This window comes from Zootoca vivipara, chromosome 8 (genome assembly GCF_963506605.1).
Source record: "Zootoca vivipara chromosome 8, rZooViv1.1, whole genome shotgun sequence".
In the NCBI taxonomy this organism is placed as follows: Eukaryota; Metazoa; Chordata; class Lepidosauria; order Squamata; family Lacertidae; genus Zootoca; species Zootoca vivipara.
This window is the reverse complement of record NC_083283.1, coordinates 48,446,633-48,468,724: the sequence shown is the minus strand read 5'-3', so window position 1 is coordinate 48,468,724 and position 22,092 is coordinate 48,446,633. Positions and strand designations below refer to the sequence as shown.

General features: G+C 39.9%; 1 protein-coding gene across 4 annotated transcripts in view; it reads left to right on the top strand.

Annotated features, from left to right (window-relative positions):
- Window positions 1-14,366: 14,366 nt before the first annotated feature.
- Window positions 14,367-22,092, top strand: part of PPP4R1 (protein phosphatase 4 regulatory subunit 1) — a 31,420-nt gene continuing 23,694 nt past the window's right edge. For 2 of the 4 annotated variants that reach the window (XM_035124897.2, XM_035124896.2), the window contains exons 1-2: window positions 14,368-14,747; window positions 15,279-15,323. In XM_035124897.2, coding sequence (XP_034980788.2) covers window positions 14,741-14,747; window positions 15,279-15,323 — 52 coding nt within the window. In that variant the 5' untranslated portion in view covers window positions 14,368-14,740. The other 2 variants (XM_060277907.1, XM_035124898.2) reach the window with 2 other exon arrangements.

Below are 22,092 nucleotides of genomic sequence, written 5' to 3'. Positions count from 1 at the left end.
ACAAACTAACTAACTTGAAAAGGAATAATTTGTTTTTAAAAGCTTCCCTCCGCAAGAAAAAAGTAACCAGAAATGTCATTGGTATATCACTCATGATATAACAGGATTTATTCACAGAAGAAACTGAATATAATATTTTAGCCAGGACACTCAAACTTAGCAAGACCTGTTAAGCCCTACTGATTAACTGACATATAATATTATAATCTGTGCCACAGCCAGGAATTATAATAATAATCATCAAATTCTGCACTGGTAAACTAAAAAGGGAAACTGGATTCTTTGATGTGTACAAGTACTTACAGTATTTGTATATTATAGTCTACCACCCCTAGAGATGTCATTAGAAACCTAGCCCTGCCTCAAAGGAATGAGCAATGATTATGGGGGGAAATTCTATGCATACCAGATCTTTCCAGAATCGCAGAGCGCTTTCAGACTTGCTATTTTGCCTGTGGGATTTAATCACATATGGCAAATCCAGGTTGTGCAATTAAAACGAATTTGGCTCTTGCACAACAAACTCACTTAAGAAAACAAAAACAAAATAGGCTTTGCAGTAAGAAAAGTGACAGGAAAATGCATCATGACATGTCATAATATAAGCGCTACACAAACAGATTAGTAAACAACTTGCATCCTATAATCCACACACATACTGTGTGCAAACAAATCAGGATGAATGTGCAATAAAAAGGTCAGGAAGTGTCTACAGACATAGAAATTCAGACTAAATACAGTTGTTTTTCAGTCTATATCAATTACTGTAGTACTGTATCACATAGTAATTTTAGAGTGTAGTAGTCTGGGGGGTGATGAAGGCTTTAGATGGGCAAGGAGTCAGCCCAAGTATTTTACTAAAATTATGGTCATGTTTTTCAGAACTTCATACCAGAAAAAAAATTGCCAGCCCAAGTGAGGACTCCTTGCAATAAAATGCAGTGATTGACATAACCTGTAACCTTCTGTCACAGAAGTGAATTGGCTTAAAGCAAAAATAGTAAAAAAAAATATTATTAGTAGGAATATATGCCCCAAATGGAAACCAAGGACCCTTCTTTTAAAAATTGCAAAAGAAATTAGCAGATTACAATAATGATGATTTGGTCATTGTGGGGGATTGGAATGGAGTGACTTCATTACAGTGGGATAGATCCCAAATGAGAGGAACAGATTAAATAAACACCCAATAACATGCATGCAATGACCTAAAAGGCCACAACAATAAATTTCCATGGAGGCATAAATTTCTCCAGTGATGTGGTTCCTTTTCCTGCCAAGGTAAATATAATAATAAAAAAAGAAAAATATATGGAGATGGTTAAATCTGTAGATCAACGTCTTACACACCCTCAGTGTCCACAGACTAAGGCAGATAATCAGTGAATGTTGTTATAGATTTGTGGGGGAGGCCCCAAACCCTAGAAATTAATAAATGGTAATATTTTGACTAATTGGGATATGAAAGGAGAAGTATCCGTTGCAGAGGAATTTCTGGGCTAGCCTATGCAAACCGACCTGGCCAAGCTAGGGCCATTAAGAAACAATAGAGGGCCATTGGGGGCAATTGGCAATGCAAGAGAGCTGTCCTTTCCCCCTACGCTGAGGTGTGATTTCAAAGGTTGTCAGGGTAACTGGACGTGATGTCACAGGAAGGGTTTGGGGCCTTTGGCATAACTGAGAATAAGCTTTGGGATAGGTAAGAAAAAGGCCTGATCCATCTTAGGCAGGCTGGTTGAAGGCAGGCTGGGAGAAATGCCTCGGGCTCCACTGCTACACTGCTGTGGGGAATAGGCTCCTCTTGAGATGCCTGTTCTGTAAGATCTGCACACCCTCCATCTACATGCAGGTATAAATATATGAATGAATCTTATTTCTTAAAGCTACAACAGCCTCCGACGTGTCTTCAATTCTCCAAAGGAGCAGAGACCCCAGTTGAGGGCCAAGACTCCTGGAATCCCATGCATGACTCAGCAGGGATAGGGGTGGCCTCTAACACTAGGCTACTTACGGTGCATCTCAGTATAGTAGAAATATAAAATGGTTGGCACTTTGTTTTTGTCCAAGCCCATCTCCATGAGCTGTGCCAATCAGGAGTAGAGTTTCTAACTTGAACTTATAGGGCCTGAGTCAATAAAGTATTGTCACAATATGTATTCTTGACCCAGCAAAATGTTCACGATTATATTAGGCAGGGATTCAGACTCAATTAAGTTGCACATCTCATCCTCACAACTCACACACCTCCACTCCTGTCAAGCCCCAACAGATACAATACACATACTGTAAAAGTAGCCTATAGTAAGCCAGCATGGACTGTAGTAAGATACAAATATATATGCCAGCACAACACTGCACCAAATCTCATTGTATTTTTATAAATGCCTGACACAAAACAATAAATCTTCCTATACAGTCAGTACTTTTCAACTTATTTAATTATTACCCTAAAATAGTTGGTTTGTGAACTGTAGTCTCATTCACGTAAAAGTAATTAAGTTTACTAACCAGTTTTAAATAGGCTGAAATGTTTTAAGGACTAAAGCACTCGTAAAGCACACTGCAAATATTTTGTGCAAGATTCAATCTGTTAAACAAATGTGATTGTCACGAACGTCAAGGTCAAATAAGGTAAGGAGGAAATATAAGGACAATCTTCTCTGTTTATCTAACTCACACAAAGAAGAAAAAGTTACAGACATGTCCTTCAAGCTGCCTCTGACCCATTCTGTTCCAGGAACCACCATAATTATTTGTCTGCATTCAAGGAGCTGTGGTCAGGGAAACATTTTTGGGGAATTTGTCATAATTTAGTATGTTTAAAACTGCAGAAAAACAACTCTGACAATCCTTGCCTTCTCTCCCTCCCCCTTTTGTGGCAGCTTGGTTGATCAGCAACTTTTGTGTTGTTGTTGTTTTCCTTTTGTGATGTTGTGATTTTTTCCCCTTCTATAAATAAATTAAGAGAAACTAAGAAAGAATAAGAATGGAAAAAGCACTGCCTAGTGGAAGAGTAAATGTCTTGCATGTGTGTAGAAGGTCCCAATTCAATCCATTGCACCTTCAGCCCAAAATACCTGTGGTAGCAGTGGTCTGAAAGCAGGAGTCTGAGACACTCCAGTTACAGTGCACAATAGTGGGCTGAACAAACCAAAGTTATGAGTGGTATGAAGAAAGGTAACAAATTAATTTTGTGCATTCAGGTACTGATTTTGGACTTCCCACAGGTTGACCACTGTGATGACAAGATTTTTGACTAGATGAGACATTGGCTTAATCCAGCAGGCCAGTCTTATGCTCTCATTAATTTATTTAACAAAATCCAGTTGTGCAGAAATGACCCATGTCTATTCTTGTGCTGACTTCCATTAAAATTATACTCTGTTCTTTCATCTGATCTGCTTCTTTTAACTAATCCCATTAGCTGTGCAACTGTTGCTAAGTATAATTACATACTAAATGTCTGTACTACCTCAGAATGCACAGCAGGGATGGCATCTTTGAAAGCATTGCATATAAACAGGGTTGTTGGTTAGGCAGTGGACCATGGGACCTAAGCACCCAGTAATTAGCATTGGCCCCCCCAATTTCCTGTCCTGCCTTCTCCCCTTTTTGCCTTTTAAAAAACCTCCAAAATTATGCTAACAGGGTGGCTGGTTGCAGCGTAAATGAGACCCCAGCCACCCATCATCTTAATCTGTCCAAAGACAAATTTTCTTGATGTTCCTTTCCCTCAAGTCTTTTACGGTAAGTACCTAGCAATGCCCCTGCACATAAAAATCTCCATCCATCAGTTGGGTCTACATACAGTTCAAGTGCAAGCATGTTTGAGTTTGGCTTCTGACTTAAGTCTAAGCTTACTGTTGTGTTACACAACACCCCAATCTCCACCAATTGGAGATTGGCTGCATGAGATACCAGGGGTTCCAGGCGCTCTTCAAGAAATATGGTTCATTGCACACATATTTACACCTGGGTCTACTTTGGAGAGAGTTCAGATTATTACATCTTAAGAGGATACCGTATTTTTCTCTACAGCAATGCAGCATTGGAGTTCAAGGCATCCTGCATACCCTCTCCATGCCTCTGTCCCAGCCTGCCAGGATGGTTCTGGCCTTCACAGCAGCTTGTCAGAACCTGCTGCCTACTGTAGCTAGTTGATGGTTTCAACTGATGGGTTAATGACTTGCTTCTAGCAGCTTTTGCCGTTCTTAATGACTTCTATTCCAGCTGAGCCCCTGGCCTGAAAAAGAAGCTTCACCTGTATTTTCCCCTAGTCTAACATCTGTCCTTCAGTTACAGGTAGGTAGCCGTGTTGGTCTGAGTCGAAGCAAAATAAAAAATTCCTTCAGTAGCACCTTAAAGACCAACTAGGTTTATATTTTGGTATGAGCTTTCGTGTGCATGCACACTGTATCTGAAGAAGTGTGCATGCACACGAAAGCTCATACCAAAATATAAACCTAGTTGGTCTTTAAGGTGCTACTGAAGGAATTTTTTATCTGTCCTTCAATATTCCAAATATTATCTAAAAGTCTACCATTTATTAATTTATAATATTTACTAATTCTAGCAGTTATGGATGCCCTTGCAGCCCCATACTCTGTTACCTCAAGATCTGTAACAGTATGTTGCTGAAGAGTCAGAATAATATTGTAACAAAAGAACCGTGTAATTTGGATGGGATAATGGGTTTGGGCGCTGTAGCTTTCCAATACATCTGTAGTTAAATTTGCCTTAATTGCTGATTTTACTCATTAGCCACTGTGGGTTTTTTTTTGAAGATCAAATCGAGTAGAGATTCGTAAAATAAATACTGTAAATAAAAATAATATTTGGGGTATGAAATAGACTTTTTTTTACAGTGAAAGAGGAATGGAAGGATACCTTTATGTGTTTGTATCAAAACTTAACAGCAAGTGTTATGCTATGTAGATTATACTAATACCAGTGGTTTTGGGGGGGTATGTTTTATTGAAATACTGATGATTTAACTGAACAGCACCAGAAATCTCTTAAAATCATTTTGTCAGGAGAGTATTTTAATGTGGCTTCAACAGTAGTGCATCAACAGTCTTATTTCTCGTACAGGAGACAGCTGAAAAAGAAAGCAGCCACAAGTCTTCCTTTCAGTCCCTTTACTTTAAATTGCAAAGTATGAAAAGGGAATTAAATTAACTCCAAAGACTTATTGTCATGTAAACAGGCTTGTATTGTGCCCAATGCCAAAGAGAGATAACAAGTTTCTTTTACAGACAGCCAGTTCATATACTGCCAAATCGGCATGAGCATGATGAGTACCGCCTGCCAACTAGAAATTCAGATTCAAACTGGCTTTGAAATGCTCAGTTTGTAGAAGTGTTTCATAAGTGCATTCTGCAGAAGCAAATGGATGATAAATATTTCAATAATCTTTTTCTAAGAGCAATATTTCAAACAATTTTTAATGTACTTAAGTAAACCAAACTTCTACCTTGGTCAATAAAAATCATACTATTAATTACATTTGATCATTGTTGTCTGTCATATGTTGTCCCCCACAACAACAAAAAATACAGAGGTTATCCATCAAAGTTCCATATTCACAGTGCAATTCTATGAAATGAATTTTATGTATTTATATAAATAAGGAACAAACCCTCATTAGATGAGAGGTTTAAGACTGCAGACTCACGACATAATCCAGTGCTATGCATTATGTTACAGAATTTAACAGACTATGTGCTTCAGTATATGCCTTTTACTGTGTGTCATAATATACAACTTCTATTCTAAAATACATTTTATTTCCAGATTATATTATAGCAGCGTATTATCACAGACTGTAAGCATGCAAGCTGGTATCAGCAGCAGTTTCATGAGCAAAATTAACACTGCAAAATGACCACAGAAATATCCACAAGTAATGATAATATTTCAGTCTCACTGATGCAGAGAAAGAGAAATCTCCATGTTTGCGAAATATTGCCCCAGTGCAACATGTGAAATGGGCTCTCAGTTTGCTATTTCAGCCTAAGTATTCTATGCAGTACCTCCTGGCATCACCATCTGCAGTCATTAAGATTTCTCAGAGGAATGAAAAGGCTAGTGATTGCTAAATAATTTATCAACCATGGGAACACACTTTTTATGTACTGAATGTCACTAACATTCGATGAAGCAAAATACTTTGGTCTTTCCTGGATCACTGTCTTGCAATTAATTTTGTGCAGCTTCATCAGTCATGGAAATGGAATGATTTTTTTCCTCGTTTCAAACAAAGAGTTTAATTCAAAGAGACACACACATTTCCTCCCTCAAATATACTTTTTAATGAAGTTCAGTAGCAAAATGTGGGACTATTAAATACCCACTAAAATATTTGCCAAAAAAGGCCCATATAGTTAAAGCTATGGTTTTCTCCGTAGTGATGAATGGAAGTGAGAGCTGGACCATAAAGAAGGCTGATCGCCGAAGAATGGATGCTTTTGAATTATGGTGCTGGAGGAGACTCTTGAGAGTCCCAAGCACTGCAAGAAGATCAAACCTATCCATTCTGAAGGAAATCAGCCCTGAGTGCTCACTAGAAGGACAGATCCTGAAGCTGAGGCTCCAATATTTTGGCCATCTCATGAGAAGAGAAGACTCCCTGGAAAAGACCCTGATGTTGGGAAAGATGGAGGGCACAAGGAGAAGGAGACGACAAGAGGACGAGATGGTTGGACAGTGTTCTCAAAGCTACCAACATGAGTCTGACCAAACTGCGGGAGGCAGTGGAAGACAGGAGTGTCTGGTGTGCTCTGGTCCATGGAGTCACGAAGAGTTGGACACAACTGAATGACTAAACAAAAAAAAAATGGTAAAAATAATTTTGGATGTAACATCAGTTGGGAACCAGACTATTATGGATAAAACTGTCACAAACTCCCACAGTGGCTGGATAAAGCAGCATTATAAACAATTTCTTTATAGGTTGCCCATGGTGAGTAAGAATCTTCTCCAGCAAGCAGTCAGAAAGCTTTGTCTAAGTTTTGTGTGACAATGATGACACTTCCCTCATCTAACAGCAGTGGGCCCGTTTGTATAGCCCAGTCTTGAAGACTAATAGAAAATGTGTTCCTCAATGCTCTGCGTGTTTTCCAGTGGAGAAAACTGGTAATCCTGATGAAGCCCTGATCTCACTATGGAATTGCAAGATGAAACAGTCACTCCTGAGCATCCTCTCCAGTGTTTTGGAGCCCGAGCAACTCCTCCTTGATCGTAATGATGTTTCTCAGTATATAAATATGCGAGGCCCACTGATTATATAACCACATTTGCAGAACAGCTGGGGTGGCAAATGCTAGGAAAATCAATACATATATATAAAATTAGAGAATTCACTACCTGCAGTGTATGTAGATGGTCTGTGAACCTTTTTAAAAAACAAGGAAACATAGGAATTGATCTTGTGCCTGCCTTTTCAAGGTTCTTCAGTGAGTCCACAGCCTTCACATTTTTGGGTATTTCTTGACTGAGTACTAGGTATATTAATTTTATCACCCTAAATGTTGTATTTTTATAATGTATATAATGAGATAACTGTTTTGGTTGACAATTTTCAACTGTTATACCTAAACGAAAGACTGGCAATTTCAGTACTGTTCTTCTGTTATTACTGTTATAACATTAGGGGTTACCCCTTTTCCCCTAGCTCTATTTGAATATAACAATTACTTTATTCCATCTATTAATGCACTTGTTCTAAAAGAGTTCTGATACCCGCTGACCTTAAATAGTTTTGTTGCAGCATTTCACCAATTCTGGATTACAACTTTATATGGGATATTTTGACAGACCTGAAACTTGGAAAATCTTTATCATCTGTCCTCACAAGACACCTGTTGTAAGTTTTAAAAAAAGGCTCCATTTTGAGGCAATAATGCAAGGAACTCAAGTTTATGACAAGAACAAGGAGCAATTGGCTAACGCTCTGCCTACCAGACCAACGGGGAATATATGAGCTCAAGAAGGGAGTATAACAGCTTGTAATTAGATGAGTGGTCTTTTATCTCTATGTCTGCTCTTAAATAAGAGCATTTGGGATTGGGGATCGATGAGGAATTCCACACATCTGCCTCCCTGCTTGCAGGGCTAATTGCCCCATTGCACTATTGAATAGGTATAAAGGTCTCCCCTGACTAACATTAGGGGCCAGCCTTTTTTGTTTTACTAGCTTTCCAGGTTGCTACCGTAGATGCTGCACCTTTCTGTACTTGAGTGGGGGGGGGAATTATCCTTTGATTGATCAATCCTGGTGTCTGTTTGGCCTCCCTTGTTGGTGCTGATGAGTAAAATGGGACTCGGCTGACAGCGGATACTGGGTGGCTATTTTCCTCACAACACAGCCAACCCGCAAAACCTTCACTGCAGCTCCCTACCACTTGGTAAAGTGGTGAAGAAGGTAAAACAAAACTATCAAACTAGTTTTCTCTCTCTACATAGAGCTTGTGCAAACAACAATTCAACTGCATGAACGCATACATTTTAGCAACTACGTATACACTGCATGTTTACTGATTAGTCATTGTACAGTACATGTTTTGTGTCAAAAGCCTCCCATAAATAGGGGCACATTCCTTTCTTGCTTGCTAACAAACATGGTATTAAAGATACAGGATCTACAACAGCTGGCTACATGGTGAATTAAAAAATTGAGAATATTTTTGAAAATAAGATCACCTAAGTGTAATTTACAGTCAGAGTTTGGAAAGAGCTGAAATTAAGCTTTTTACCTGATTAAGGAAACCTTAAAGAAAGAACTGAAACTAAGCCTTTAACCTGATTAAAGAAACTTTAATCACATGTGATTGCGATCAATCAAGTAAATCTGCACACATTTACATTTTGTTCACTAATTTTAAAAAGCAGTATAAAATTTTTTAAAATAAGCAATACGGTATAATAAAATCATTAAAAACTGTTCCTAGAGCTTGCTATGACAGGCATGCATAACCTATCTTTAAAAAAGGCATTCAATTCCATTTTCTATCCAAATTTTTAGTATGGTAAATGTATTTTAAAATGCTGCATTTAATAAACCCTGCTGCTACATATGCAGGAGGACCTTTTTAAATCCATCAACCACTTTAAAAATCAATTAATATAGCTGAATAATGAGTTGGTCCAGAAAAAGAGAATGAAGACAAATGGACAGCAATAGCCATTTAGGATTTGGTGCAGTAGCTCAATCTGAAATTCTGCTGAAGATAGCATGTACCATAATCCCTGTAAAATAATTCAGCAATAGATGGCTAGCATGAGCTGTTACATTTACAGTATATTTCTTGGACATACCACTGAAGCCTATTTAGCCAGGGTCAGGGCCATCCATCCCAAACAATTACCAGTAGTGCTTTAGGTTCAGGTTAACAGTGTACCTAATGTTTTAACAGTACCTCTTACACAGGTACACTCATCAGGGGGCATTACTACAACTATTAGTGTGTGAAAAATCAGTATTTGCCTCAGGGTAATATATAATGTGTGTTAAGTGAGATAGGGAACCTAGGTATATCTATTGTGAGTGACTAGAGCCTTTGTTTTTAGTAATTCATTCTGCTTTTCTTATTGGTACCCAAGGAACAGCTCATTGTCATGGTGAGATTGTGACATCTCCTTGTACAGAGACTAACAAGAGATATATAGCAGCCAATCATTTATCTTTGTCTTCCTACTCTACTCCATGCTACTTTCCTGAACCTTCAAGTAAACAAAGCTATGAAAGGTAGGACTTCTTTTTATTTTCAACAGTAATTCTTTACCCTCCTTTCCCCTTTTTTCTATTCCAAGTGTATAAAGCCTTCAAATGGCTGACATGCCTTAACATGCCTCAAATAAATATTCTAAAATGCAAGTCTTTCATCTGAGTTCTGATCATGCTTTCTGATCATGCCTTCAAAAATAACGGTTAAAGTCCAACACAAAGTTCAGCTGAATAAAATATATTGCAATACATGGGTTTAAGCATGCTTAACTGTGTTGGGTTGTGAGCAACATATTTTCAAACTCACTCATTTCAGATGTTTCATTAAAAAAAATTGTTTGATAAACACACATACTGTCCAACCAATTGCATAGAAAGTTGACTGAAAATTGTACAATAAAAATCTATTTCCCCCTTTTTTGGGGGGGGGATCAGATTCCACAGTGCAATTCCCAAACTTGTTTCTGTCCTATTGAAGATGTCATAATTTATGAAAAGGCATTTTAAAAATTATAAATAGTACTATCTGAAAAAAGAGATAGGCGTTGCCATTAGACATATAGTTGAAAGTTTTTTAAAAATTAATCTCAAGCATTGATGTAGGATTGATATTTTTCAATTAAATGTTCATTTCCTGTCTCATAGAAATGCATTACTGTTAGTAACACAATAAAATTTTCAAGTTAATTTCCCTAGGAAGCACATATCTTTTTATTTGTACAGTTCTTCAGTCAAGCTGCAATCCATACCCCCAACACTGGGTGCAGGGTTGGGGGACAGATTGGGCAGAGGTTTCTATCTATGCAGCCCTGCTCGCTTTTTGCCCATGGAGTGACACTAGCATTACTTGGTTAAAATACAAAGGTCCCTGTTCTGTAACAGCAGTGACAGACCTTGGGATCTCAGATGTCGGTGGTGCCCTGTGCAACATAAAAATTCAGCACCCCCCTGGCTCTTGCCTTCCATTCTACATAATAGTTGTGGTGCTCCCAATGGTCTGCACCGCACCTGCCTCTGGCAACAGCACCCCTCCCTCTGAAAACCAGCTGTTCTGGATCTGCTGAGCCAGCCCACTTGATGGCATTGAGGCTGATTTGTTATTTCCCTGCCCTCTGTCTTCCACCCTGTGTGAGCAATAAGGCTAGAGATGCAACTGTTGCTCTATTGTTCTCTTACATTGCCACTGCTGCCCAGCTAGTGTTTGGATTGTCCTGCAAGCATGTTTTCAATACCTCAGTCCCTCCCCTTAAAATGTAAGTAGTTATTTGTTTAAAACCTTTATAAGCATTCCAATCAAAGTAACTTTGATTTTGTATGAATATAAAATAATACCACACTGTTACTACTCAGTAACATGTGTCTGCTCAGAAGTAAACTCTACTGAATGTGATGGGACTTTCTCCCAGGTAAGAATGCACAGAACTGTGCAGCCTGAGTGCATTTTATTTATTTTTCTAACGTATGTCCGTTCAATTACATTTGGAAAAGAGATACAGCATTGAAGAAACTAATATGAGGTACATTTAGTAAAGAAAACTAAAAAAATAAGTAAGTCATATGTGTGCTAAATCATGTCTCCATTGATTTAGGACAGCAGGAATTTGTCCAGTAAAATGTTTATAGAAAATACTGTCGCTGGTCACAAGAGAATGATTTGAATGTCATAAAGTTGGTGCTATCTTAGAAATCTTTATTAACAGCCTGTGATACAGTACTGTATGCTTGACTGTACCTGTAATGGTTAAAGTTACTAATCACATTTGACAGAACATTTAATATGCCACAGTGCTTCATTCCTTAACACATCAAGCTTGTACATTGTTTTGCATATGAACAGACACATGAACTCTACTAAGCACATAACTACTGAATCTTTGGCAGCTATGTAATCACCCATTTTTCTCCAGCATTCTCCATCAACAACAATATAGCATCCAGATTGAAAAATGCTGCTTATTATCAGTATTTTATATGGGCTCTACCTCCTATGCATGACATTCCTTCTAGCTCAACCACAAATGCCTGAGATCAGAATTTATTGCAGCTACAAAAGCCAACAAGTCACAATATTACGTGCCAGGCCTATGCAGGCCATTCGAATAATATATTTCCATAATAGCTAGTTGGTTGTCTATAATATTGAAATTTTAAATGCTTTTTCCTCATACATTATATATTATTATAAACTTATTTGACTTTTTATAACAGTATATAAATATTTTTAATAATTATGCTACATTGCACTGCAGCTCGTACTTGCATGGTACTGAGGAAGTGCAAGGGCTATGCCATCACTATATCTCAATGTTTGACTCTTAATCGCTCTGAATTGTAAGCAGATCTTAGGTTTACTGACTTAATATTAAGGAAAATTGTGAATTTTACCAGGAAATGTCATATAGAAGTTATCAAGCAGAAACAAAAAACACAACCCATAGGAGGCACAAAATTGATTTGTTTTTTTGCAAGGTTCTTACCTTTTATGTCAAGTAAAAAGCCGAATGGCCAAAGCCACCACAACATAAAAACAAAGAGTACGGTAATATAGGAGGCGCCCTGTGCTGTCTACTCTGACAGGAAGGAGTTTTCTGAAGTTACAGGCAGATATATTTTGCCACCAAGAGATCCTTTAACTGGAAATGATGGGAACTGATCTTGGGGCCTTCTCTTAACAGCAGGCAGAAAGACAGACGAGGCTTGTCAGTGTATATGTTTGTCTGTTACAGAAGTCTCTTAGGAGTTCTGTTGATTACCATATGGTTTTGTAAAGTTGGTGTTTGCACTGTTCAGACTACAAAATGGTGCAGCAAGGATACTGCAAGTACACTATCTAGTGATGCTTAATCCAATTTCTGGCTTATCCCTTTTCTCCAGGAAAGGAATTGCAGATCACTAGTCACCTCAATCAACACTGCAAATGGCCCATGGTAAGCTTATAATGTAGAAAACCCAATGGTATGATAAGTATAGGCATCAGCTACTGAAATCACTGTGATAGTTGTGTTCCTATTTCTTTGTACAGTATTAGAGAACCATAACTAGTATGGCTGATAATATTGTAGAATTATGACCTTCATAGCGACTGCAAGAAAGGCTGAGCACCTATCAAACCTTGTGGTTCTGCAATTAAACGTATTTTTATTTTGTGTTTTACTGACAAATGAAAGGGAGTCCAGTGGCAAGGGGAGACACTATCCTAGCCTCAAGGGGAATATTATACTAAATTTAGTATATTAAGCATAAATTTTAACTGATTTGGATATAAACATGGTTTATACCTTTTCAAGGGAATCCTGTACATACCTACCCAGAAGTCCTATAGAATTAAATGAGACATTAAGGCAAGTGTGTCTAGAACAGCAGCCTTATCTACTGTGCTTTGCCAACTACCTTTCTGTCAAAATATTAGATTTTCATTAAACCTCAGTACAGTTATATAAGCAGCTAAATGCAGATTTCTTATTAGGGTTGCCTGGCTCTTATTAAATCAGTCCAAGGCTTATTTTAATGAAAGTAGGCAATGACCCCAAAACCCAGTTTCGGATAGCTTTTGCAGAGAACATTTTAATTTTTGAATCTATATACAGTATACAAATGGCCACAAAACAAAGCATGTGTGCCTGCAAATACAGTATAAGTTACATTGTGACACCAACCATGGAATTATCACCTGAGGAAGGAGGTTCTTTATAGAATGACATCACAATGATTCAATCTACTTATTGTAGTGTGTCATATCTCAGAGCTCCATTTGGCATCCTCTAAACCAGTGTTCGGCCACAATTAAAATAGTGTGTTCAGCTTCATTCTCTATAGGAAGGCAATAAAAAGGGATGAAAAGCAGCAGCAGTATTCCTATGTAAGTTTAAGAGGAGCAAGGTTAAATAATAGAAAAATACAGCCAGGGAAGGGTGGCAGTGATATCAAACAAAGGGGGGGGAAAGAATGAGAGGCAGAGCTAGGCCACAGTTTCAAGTAGCAGGTGATGTGTGGCGAAGTGCTAGACGACAGAGCTGTTTATCCCACACTGGCTGCCCCTGTGCTCCCTAAACCAGCCTAACTGCCCTGAAGTGTGGGTATCGCCCACTTGTCCTATCACTGCTGCTGAAAGAAGAGTCAGCAGCTAGTCTATGTGGCTTGTGTACACAGAACAGGGAGGGAGATGGAGCGTAATCTTCTTCGCCTCGGGCAGCGAAGTGTCTTGGGGCAGCAGCGCTGAGGGAGGCGCGAGAAGAATGCAATGGCCGAGCCCAGAAAGGGGAAACGAAAACCGGAGCCAAGTGGCACGGAAACATGTACAGTAGTAGAAAACCAGATGTGGGGGGAGGTAACAGCGTCACAGCCAAGTTACATAGGTCTGAGAGAAGCCCAGCGTACAGCTCTCGAGTCGCCGTGCCCTGCAACCGTGCCAGTGCCTAGCAGGGTGCGGAGGACGGGAACTGCCGTACCGTCTTAAACCAACTTTGGGAACGGCCATGCCATGTGGGGAAGGCAGTGCAGGGTCAGGGTCAAGGGAAAGCACTGCTAGGCGAGTCGAGAGAGAAGGGGGGGGGCGAGGGCGCTCACAGGCATAGGCACCGGGGCGTTTTTCCGAAGTGTCCTAAGTAGTTCACTCTGCCTCACCGGTTCCGGCTGGGCCAGACCTGCCGAGCGGCCCCACCTGGCTGCGCCTGACGGAGGCGGCTTCTGAGGCTGGAGTGAGTCAGCCGGTGGAAAAGAGGGCAAAAGCGCGGCAGCTCTTGCCTTGCATGTCAGGCAGCTCTCTCTCTCTCTTTCCCTCCCTGGCGGAGGCGGGGGCAGCCGTTTCTCTCTCTCTGTGTCCGGCTCAGACCCCTCCCTCTCCGGACTGATCGCTCTGTGTGAGACTCTCCCGGGGACGCCCGGAAACGCCGCCTGGGCCCAAAGGCCGCAACCGCCACCCCAACCGAGTCCCCTTCCCTCAGCCCTCGCCTCCTGCTGCTGACACGGCGGGCTAAATGTAGCCCCTGCAAATCGGGCGGGGAGGTTTGCAGAAACATGGCGGGTAGGTAGCACCTCCCCAACCCCCCGCTCCCACTCCCAGAAACTCCGTCCGGGCGCGAAAGAAACACCTCAGTCCGGAACCCCCCCCCTTCAAGGAAAAAGCAAAGGGAAAGCGCCCTTTGGCGAGTCCTCAGTCACCTCAACTCATCGATTTGGGGGGGCGGGGGCGGGGGGTTGCCTCCTGCCTGCCTACCTACTTCTCTCTGTGTTGGGGAAACTATGGAATGAGCTTGCGAGGGGATTTATTAACGACCTTGTGTGGCAAGAAGGGCTTGTGGGATTTGTTGCCAGATGTAGGCGTCCCCCTTCTTTTTCTCGGCCCCGTGAGTGTGAGGAGGGGGCTCTTAGGGCAGGGTTGTGTGTGTGCGCGCGTGTACGCGCTTTTATAGCGTGGTAAAGAACTGCGAGGCGCTCTCGTGGGGTGTGTATTACGGGTGTTTTACAAAGGGGAGTTGCTCTGGGGTGGGGAGGATCCCCCTCGGCTGGAGTTCACTTTGTCTTGTCTCTCTTCGCCTCCCCCCCCCCCGTCTAGATCTGTCGCTGCTCCAGGAGGACCTGCAGGAGGAGATAGACGGATGTGAGTAGCCCCAGTCGCAGCAGCTTCTTCTCTTTTCCTCTTCCCCAGCGCACTCGGCGGCGCTGCCCGGGCCGCCCCTTCTTCCCAAGTCCGTCTTGGGTGTGGGGGTGGGTCGGGGCGGTCCCACTTCACTCGCACCCGGAAACTCAGGGGATCCTGGGTCTGGAATGAAATGGGGAGAGGGAGCCTGTTCCCGTCTAACGAGGGTTTGTTCCTTATTTATATATATACATAAAATACAACCGGGAGCGGGGAGTGAGAGGGATGGATTGCGCGTGTGTGTCAAGCTCTCGTTTGCTTTTGCTTCCGCGAATAAATGGTTTTGAAAGCGTGGAGGAGGCCCAAGTTGCATTGTGGGAGGAAGCAGCCATGCTCAGCTGTCCTTGCCCGTTTTCCCCCATACAGGCATTTATGTGTATGGCTTGCAAAGTTGTTCGTGTTTGTGTCTGTCTTGATTTTGTTGTTGTTGTTAGTTTGTTTTACTTTGCTGGAGACTCCGAAGGGAAAATGGGGAAAGTTGTGAGTTGGATGGGTGGTTGTGATTATATAGCATGACTGCTGCTATTTTGATGAATGAGATTTAGGTCACGTTGTACTTTAAGCTTAACAACAGTGTCTTAATACTGTATTGAGATACTAATAGAATTCGTCTTCCCATAATAACACTTTATTAATTGCCATCAGAATTCATTGAATGTTCTCATATAGGAATTATCCTTGTGTGCTTTTTAAAATCAAGCTATGTTCAGGTTTAATATATCCATTGAATATTTAAATTGTAAAAATTAAATTTACATTTTAAATGTCAAAATTAATTTTTAATACTAAAATTTAATACATTGATATTTAAAAGTTAGCATTTATGTTGAATTTTGGGCAGCTAATGAGATTAAAAAATGCATTGTGATCCATAAAGGGTCAAGAAAGCAAAACCCAAGATTGGCAAAGTCTGATACAACAGTGACCTTGACTTTGTATGTTAGATAAATAGAGTGATGCATATTCTTCTGAATTAATTTGTAGCTGGTTTGCAGGTCTGTTGTATGAGGCTCAGGTCTTCTAATTAGATTTTGACCTGCTTTCTTTAGTTTTTAATCTTTTAAAATGTATTGTGTACATATCAGACTTTGGAGAACTGGTGCTACCACCTTTTTGAATCAATAGCGTGCGTGCACACACACACACACACAGGGTGTGCATTTATGTTCTGAATGGGAGATAAACCTGTGTAATTCAAAATATTTTAGTAATGTATTCATGACTTAATTTTTTTACAGCAGTAAATTCGTGATAGGTGACCAGTGCAGGCATCAGTGATTGTGTAGAACAGCCTTCTCCACCTTGGTGCTTTCCAGATGTTTTGGACTACAACTCCCATGGATGTTATAGCTAAAATATGTGGAGGACACCAGGCTGGAGAAGGCTGGTACAGAATATTGTGTGAACTAAATAATGGAGAAGGCACTGTGGAAAATAATAATGAAGTACCTGAATTAAATAAAATATAAGTATAGAAGAGAGTTTAGAAGATGTGTCCATATTAAAAATACATGTTCCAGAATAAGAATGTAAGAAGATTGAATAATAGAGTGTCCTTTCTAATTTCTGCTACTTTTACTTACCATCTCTTTCTTGTAGGCAGATTCTTTGGTATAAAATTTGATGGTTAACTCTTGGATAGGAGCACTTAATAAAACATTATTTCTCTTGCAAGGCGACATTAGAGGGTGACATTAGATGAAAGTGAAGTCAATTGATGTTGTAAGTAGTGTTGTAGTATTCACCACACTGCAGCTGTATACAAATTAATATTCATTAAGTTGCCTCTCTTCTTTTTATTGTCCATAGTAAATGATACTTGCCGTATGAGTTGTCATGCTTTTGAGTTCTTGATTATTAGGGTCTTAGTGGGAAGGTTTTATCTCACTGGAGCACCTATCAATGAGTGCAGTGTTTGAATTCTGCATTAGCCTCATTTTCTGTATTAGCATCATTTCCTGTAGAGGTCTGCTTGATGCCAAAGTTCTTCAACTGAGAACACTTTATTTCTTCTCCTCACATGCTTCATCCTCAACTTTGTACCCTGTATGTTCCTGTAGTATTGCAGCTGTCTTGGCTCTTCATAGAGGAAAATGGGTCATCAAAAGACCTGATTTGTACTCCTGGCTTTTAGGATTGAAATGGGACCTTAAGCAGTCCAGAACTGAGACACTGATGCCAGCAAATCTGATTCCTTTTGATAAGCTGATTTCTAAGGCGAGACTGGTGACTGCATATTTTATTTTTGTTCTCTGTTATTTTAGTGACAAACTACATATACAGTCAATTATGGTAATCCACAAATCCTTGACAAAAACAAAAGCCATAAGCTGCTGATAAAGCAATTGTAGGAAGGTTGGTTTCCACTAGCAAGAAGGTGTTGATATCATATAATATATTAAAAGTTTGTATCAGTACATATGTGATTATTATTCCTGTTGCACAGCCGAGGATTGCATGTGGCTAATGGAGATTTTTTTTAAGTGTGTAAAGTTACGTATGCGATTGAGTTCAGGGCTTGCAGTGGTCAAATATTCAACTTGAGCTCTCTTGTTAGGACTCTAGTGTTGTTCTTTGTAAAACTTCTAAGCAGTCAGCATTTGCTTCTAGAAGTAAAATGACCAATTACTGTATTTAGTTATTGCTATGATTGTTTATTCATAAGGGAAGTCAATTGTTCAAGAGTTGCTAGATGATGCATGGAAGAGAGGATATGCTTTTTTCAACAAATGGGACATGGTGGAGTGTAAACATTAAGAAAATAAAATAAAAATTCCTTATGGTGGTCCAATTCATATTCTGGATCCCCCCCAGTGGTAGTGTTTCAGGGTTGCCTCTGGTGTACCTTCTTAGCTTGAAGACATCTTTCTTTTTTAAAAACTGTGTTTGTGCTTCTAGATGGCTCACTTCAATTGCTAATTTTAAGCTTTTGCGCGTACAGCATAAACCAGGAACAGACAGAAGCAAAAGAAAAATTGTGACTTCATTGTGTGATGAGAGGGAGAAGAGCATACATACACAGTAAAATCTGTTGGTGCAAGGACTTCCACTTGTGCAAAGAAACTCCCCCTCTCCCTGTGTGCCTCTAAATCTATTCTTGCTCTGGAGAGGCAAGGGAGGGAAGTTCTGTTTAGCAGAAGCCCTTGCACTAACAGGGTGACTTAGTTGAATACAACCCATTGCTGTTTAGCATGGTCATTTTGACAAGTAGTAACTAGGAGAATACTAGAAAGATTCCTTGTACTTTTGAAACCATTTGAGTATAGATTTTCATCTTGGATAAGTTTGTGAATTTCAATTACATAGGAAAATAAAATTGATGGTTGTCCACATTCCACAGTGAACATGAGTGTTGTTTGTATAATAAATGTCATTTCTGAATATAGACATGTAACTGAATTGCCTATAAACTACAGGCAGACAGATGCCAAAGATCAGAAAAGGAGGTACTTTCAATAGACATTAGGAAAGCAATGTTATGTGGTTAGTAGCATAGGAGATTCCATAAGAGATGACTACACTGTTGAAACATGTTTAAATGAAAGAGTGCAAAATCATGCTTACAAAATGGAATGGTATTTGGTAACAGTGTGCAAAATTCTCCTACCTTTTGTGGGCAAACATTGATTGCCGTATCCTTTTAAAAAATCCCAAAACTGTTGTACATTGTTAGGCGGTAGGTTTTTGAGTTTTAAGATTTATTTGAATTCAGTACATTTATCTAGGCTTTTCGCTTCCTATTTAAGTTAATTCTCTTGGGGAGTTATTTTTTATGTTTACAATATCGTACAATTTTGAACACTTTCCTATGTTTCCATCATGTTAGAGTAGAGGGGATAGGAACCTGTAGCTCTCCAGATGATGCTGGATTACACCTCCATTCATCCTTGATAGTTGGCCATGCTGGCTGAAGCTGATGAACACAGGAGTCAAGCAACATCTGGAGGGTCACATGCTTCCCACCCCCATGATACAACCAGATCTTGTGTTTACACTGAGATCATGGTGATCTTCCATACCCCACCACCCCACCCCCGGAATATTAGCATCTATTAAAAGTTAAATGTAGTAGAAATGTTCATCTCCTGCAGGTGTTGCTTATAAAGGGAAATATTTATGCATCTTCGTAAGAATATGCATGCATCTTCTTAATACATTTTATTAAACTAATAAACAGTGATGTTTTGGATGAATGGACATACCGTACTTTTCCGTGTATGACAAGCTTTTTTTTTTACTGTAAAATAATGTTTAAAAATGGGCTGCTGCTGCAGTAATTGGGTGGGTGGGTGATCGGTTGCTGTGGCAAGGGTTGCTGTGGATTGGCTGTCGCTTCTGGAATTGTGTGTGCGATTGCCGTTTGCTGTTGGTGAGCGGGAAGACGCATGTTGGCTCTGGCGACACAAGCAATTGTCAGTGTTTGTTAGTCGGGTTGTTGATTTATCTGCATATCCCCTCCCCCTGTAAGAAGTTCTACAACCCTGGGCAACAACTTTGGGCAAACCTCCCCCCAAACAGCTCAACAACTCTGGGCCATCTCCCCCCATTTTGTTAAATGTGAGTCCCCCAAAATAGGGGACATCTTAATACACAGGCATGTTATACACGGAAAAATATGGTAATTTTTCTTACCATAATGGAAAATTACAATAATTCAGGTTCCTAAACTTAATTGTTTCAAATATGAGAGCATGGGTAGATTTGTACAGATAACAAGAACTTCATTGAAATGAAAATTGATGGTTAGGCTAACATAATCTGTATATTACCTGGGAAACATGTTAGAAAAAACCTAATGTAACAGGAATGAAAATCAAATGCTATGTCTCTCTAATCCCAAATGTTAGCGATCGATAGCCTGGAAACTAGCAATTAATTATAAAGGCTACATTGGGGGGGGGGATGCTGAACCACTGCAACTGCTTTATATTCTTGAGTTGCACATAGTTTGACACCTTCCACATTCAAACTGTGAATTCTGTTAACTATGTTGTTTCACTTATTTGCCAGTATTCAGATGTGAAAAACTCAAGTTAGCCCATGCAGAACTTACATTTGTAAATAACAATAATAACGTACAGTAGAGAGATGTGTCAATTAACATTAAGAAGCTGACTTAAAAACACATACCAAAGTACTGATCGCTTGCTTTAGCTGCATCACAGTGGAACCTCGGGTTGCAGACATAATCTGTGACAGAGGCACGTCTGCAACCCGCAGCGTTCGTAACCTGCAGCGCTGTGTCTGCGTGTGTGATATGCGATTTGGCGCTTTTGCGCACGCGTGAGGCGCAATTTAGCGCTTCTGCGCATTCGCAAGCGGTGAAACCCGGAAGTAATCCTTTCCGGTACTTCCGGGTTTCCCCGCGGTACGCAACATGAAAACGCATAACCCAAAGCGTCTGTAACCTGAGGTAGCACTGTATATTTTTGGCTACCCCTGGAACCATGAAACTTACTGGAAACTAGGTTGTCAGTATTCTCCTTGAAGTACAGTATCTGCCATTTCACAAGTGACATGAGACTTTGTGTCCACCTTTGGATCTGCCTTTCATTGCTGAAAACTTTTCAAATGAGATGGTTTCAATTCAATTTTAAGTGAATAGCAATGGTACAGTATACAGCTGTGCTACATCATGTCTCTGAATACCTGTTTCTGGGAAGTGAGAGTGGGGAAGAGCACAGCTGCACTCTGGTCCTACTTGCAGACTTCCCCTAGGCATCTGGTTGACCACTGTGACAATAGAATGCTAGACAAGATTGATGTTTGGCCTGATCCAGCAGGATTCTTCTTATGTTATGTGCTGAGGTAGAGCTCAGACATCTTTTGATTTCATAATTTTGTTTTATATAAATAAATATATTGGCAGTTTTTCTTTTAGCCAAAACTGTTTATCTGAAATATTCCTACAGGAAAAATAAATAAATGAAACACACTTTCTAGTTTAAGTGTGATAGTCAAACAATTTCACAACTTGAAAAATATTGTTATTGGGATATATGTAAATATTTTAAAACCTGACAACTCATAGCAAACAATCCCTACATTGCTTAAATGTTAAGAAAAGCATGTAAAGACACTAACTGCTAATATACTGTTCTAATTTTAACATTCCTAAATAGCTTGTTTAATTTGGGAAATGTAGTGTTATGGTGCACATGGAGGATTTGTCAAGGATATTGTGAATGCTTGGAGCAGTTGATTCATGGGCAGGGACTTGGGAGACTGTTAGCAATTTATGACAGTGCCAGAAAGCACTAATCATGCGTCAAGGGTCCCATTGTGATGTGCATACCATAGGTAACGCTGTAGAACAGTGGTGTCCAAACTTTTTTTCAAAGAGGGCCAGATTTGATGAAGTGAAGGGTCGTGAGGGCCAAACAAAGTAACCTTTTTTTAGGATTGAAGTTGTTGAGCTTTTTTAAGGATTTGACCCCAGGGAATAGACTGCCACAGGGGTCGGATTAAACCAACCGGCATGCCGGATTAAGCCCCCTCTATCTGATTTATTGAAAGCATTGCTCTTGTAAAAAGACTGTTAATAAGCCAATCAGCCAGTGAAAACAAAATGGTCAACTTAGAGAGTACCGGTAGTTAGAATTACAGCAGTGCATTCCATAGATGACTGATCCCTGAACAAGTGGGGATCATCCATGTTTTTGGGAGATAGCTGGTGCTTACAAGATTTTTATGTCTGTTGCTTTGACAGTATGTAAGTGTTGGTAATTAA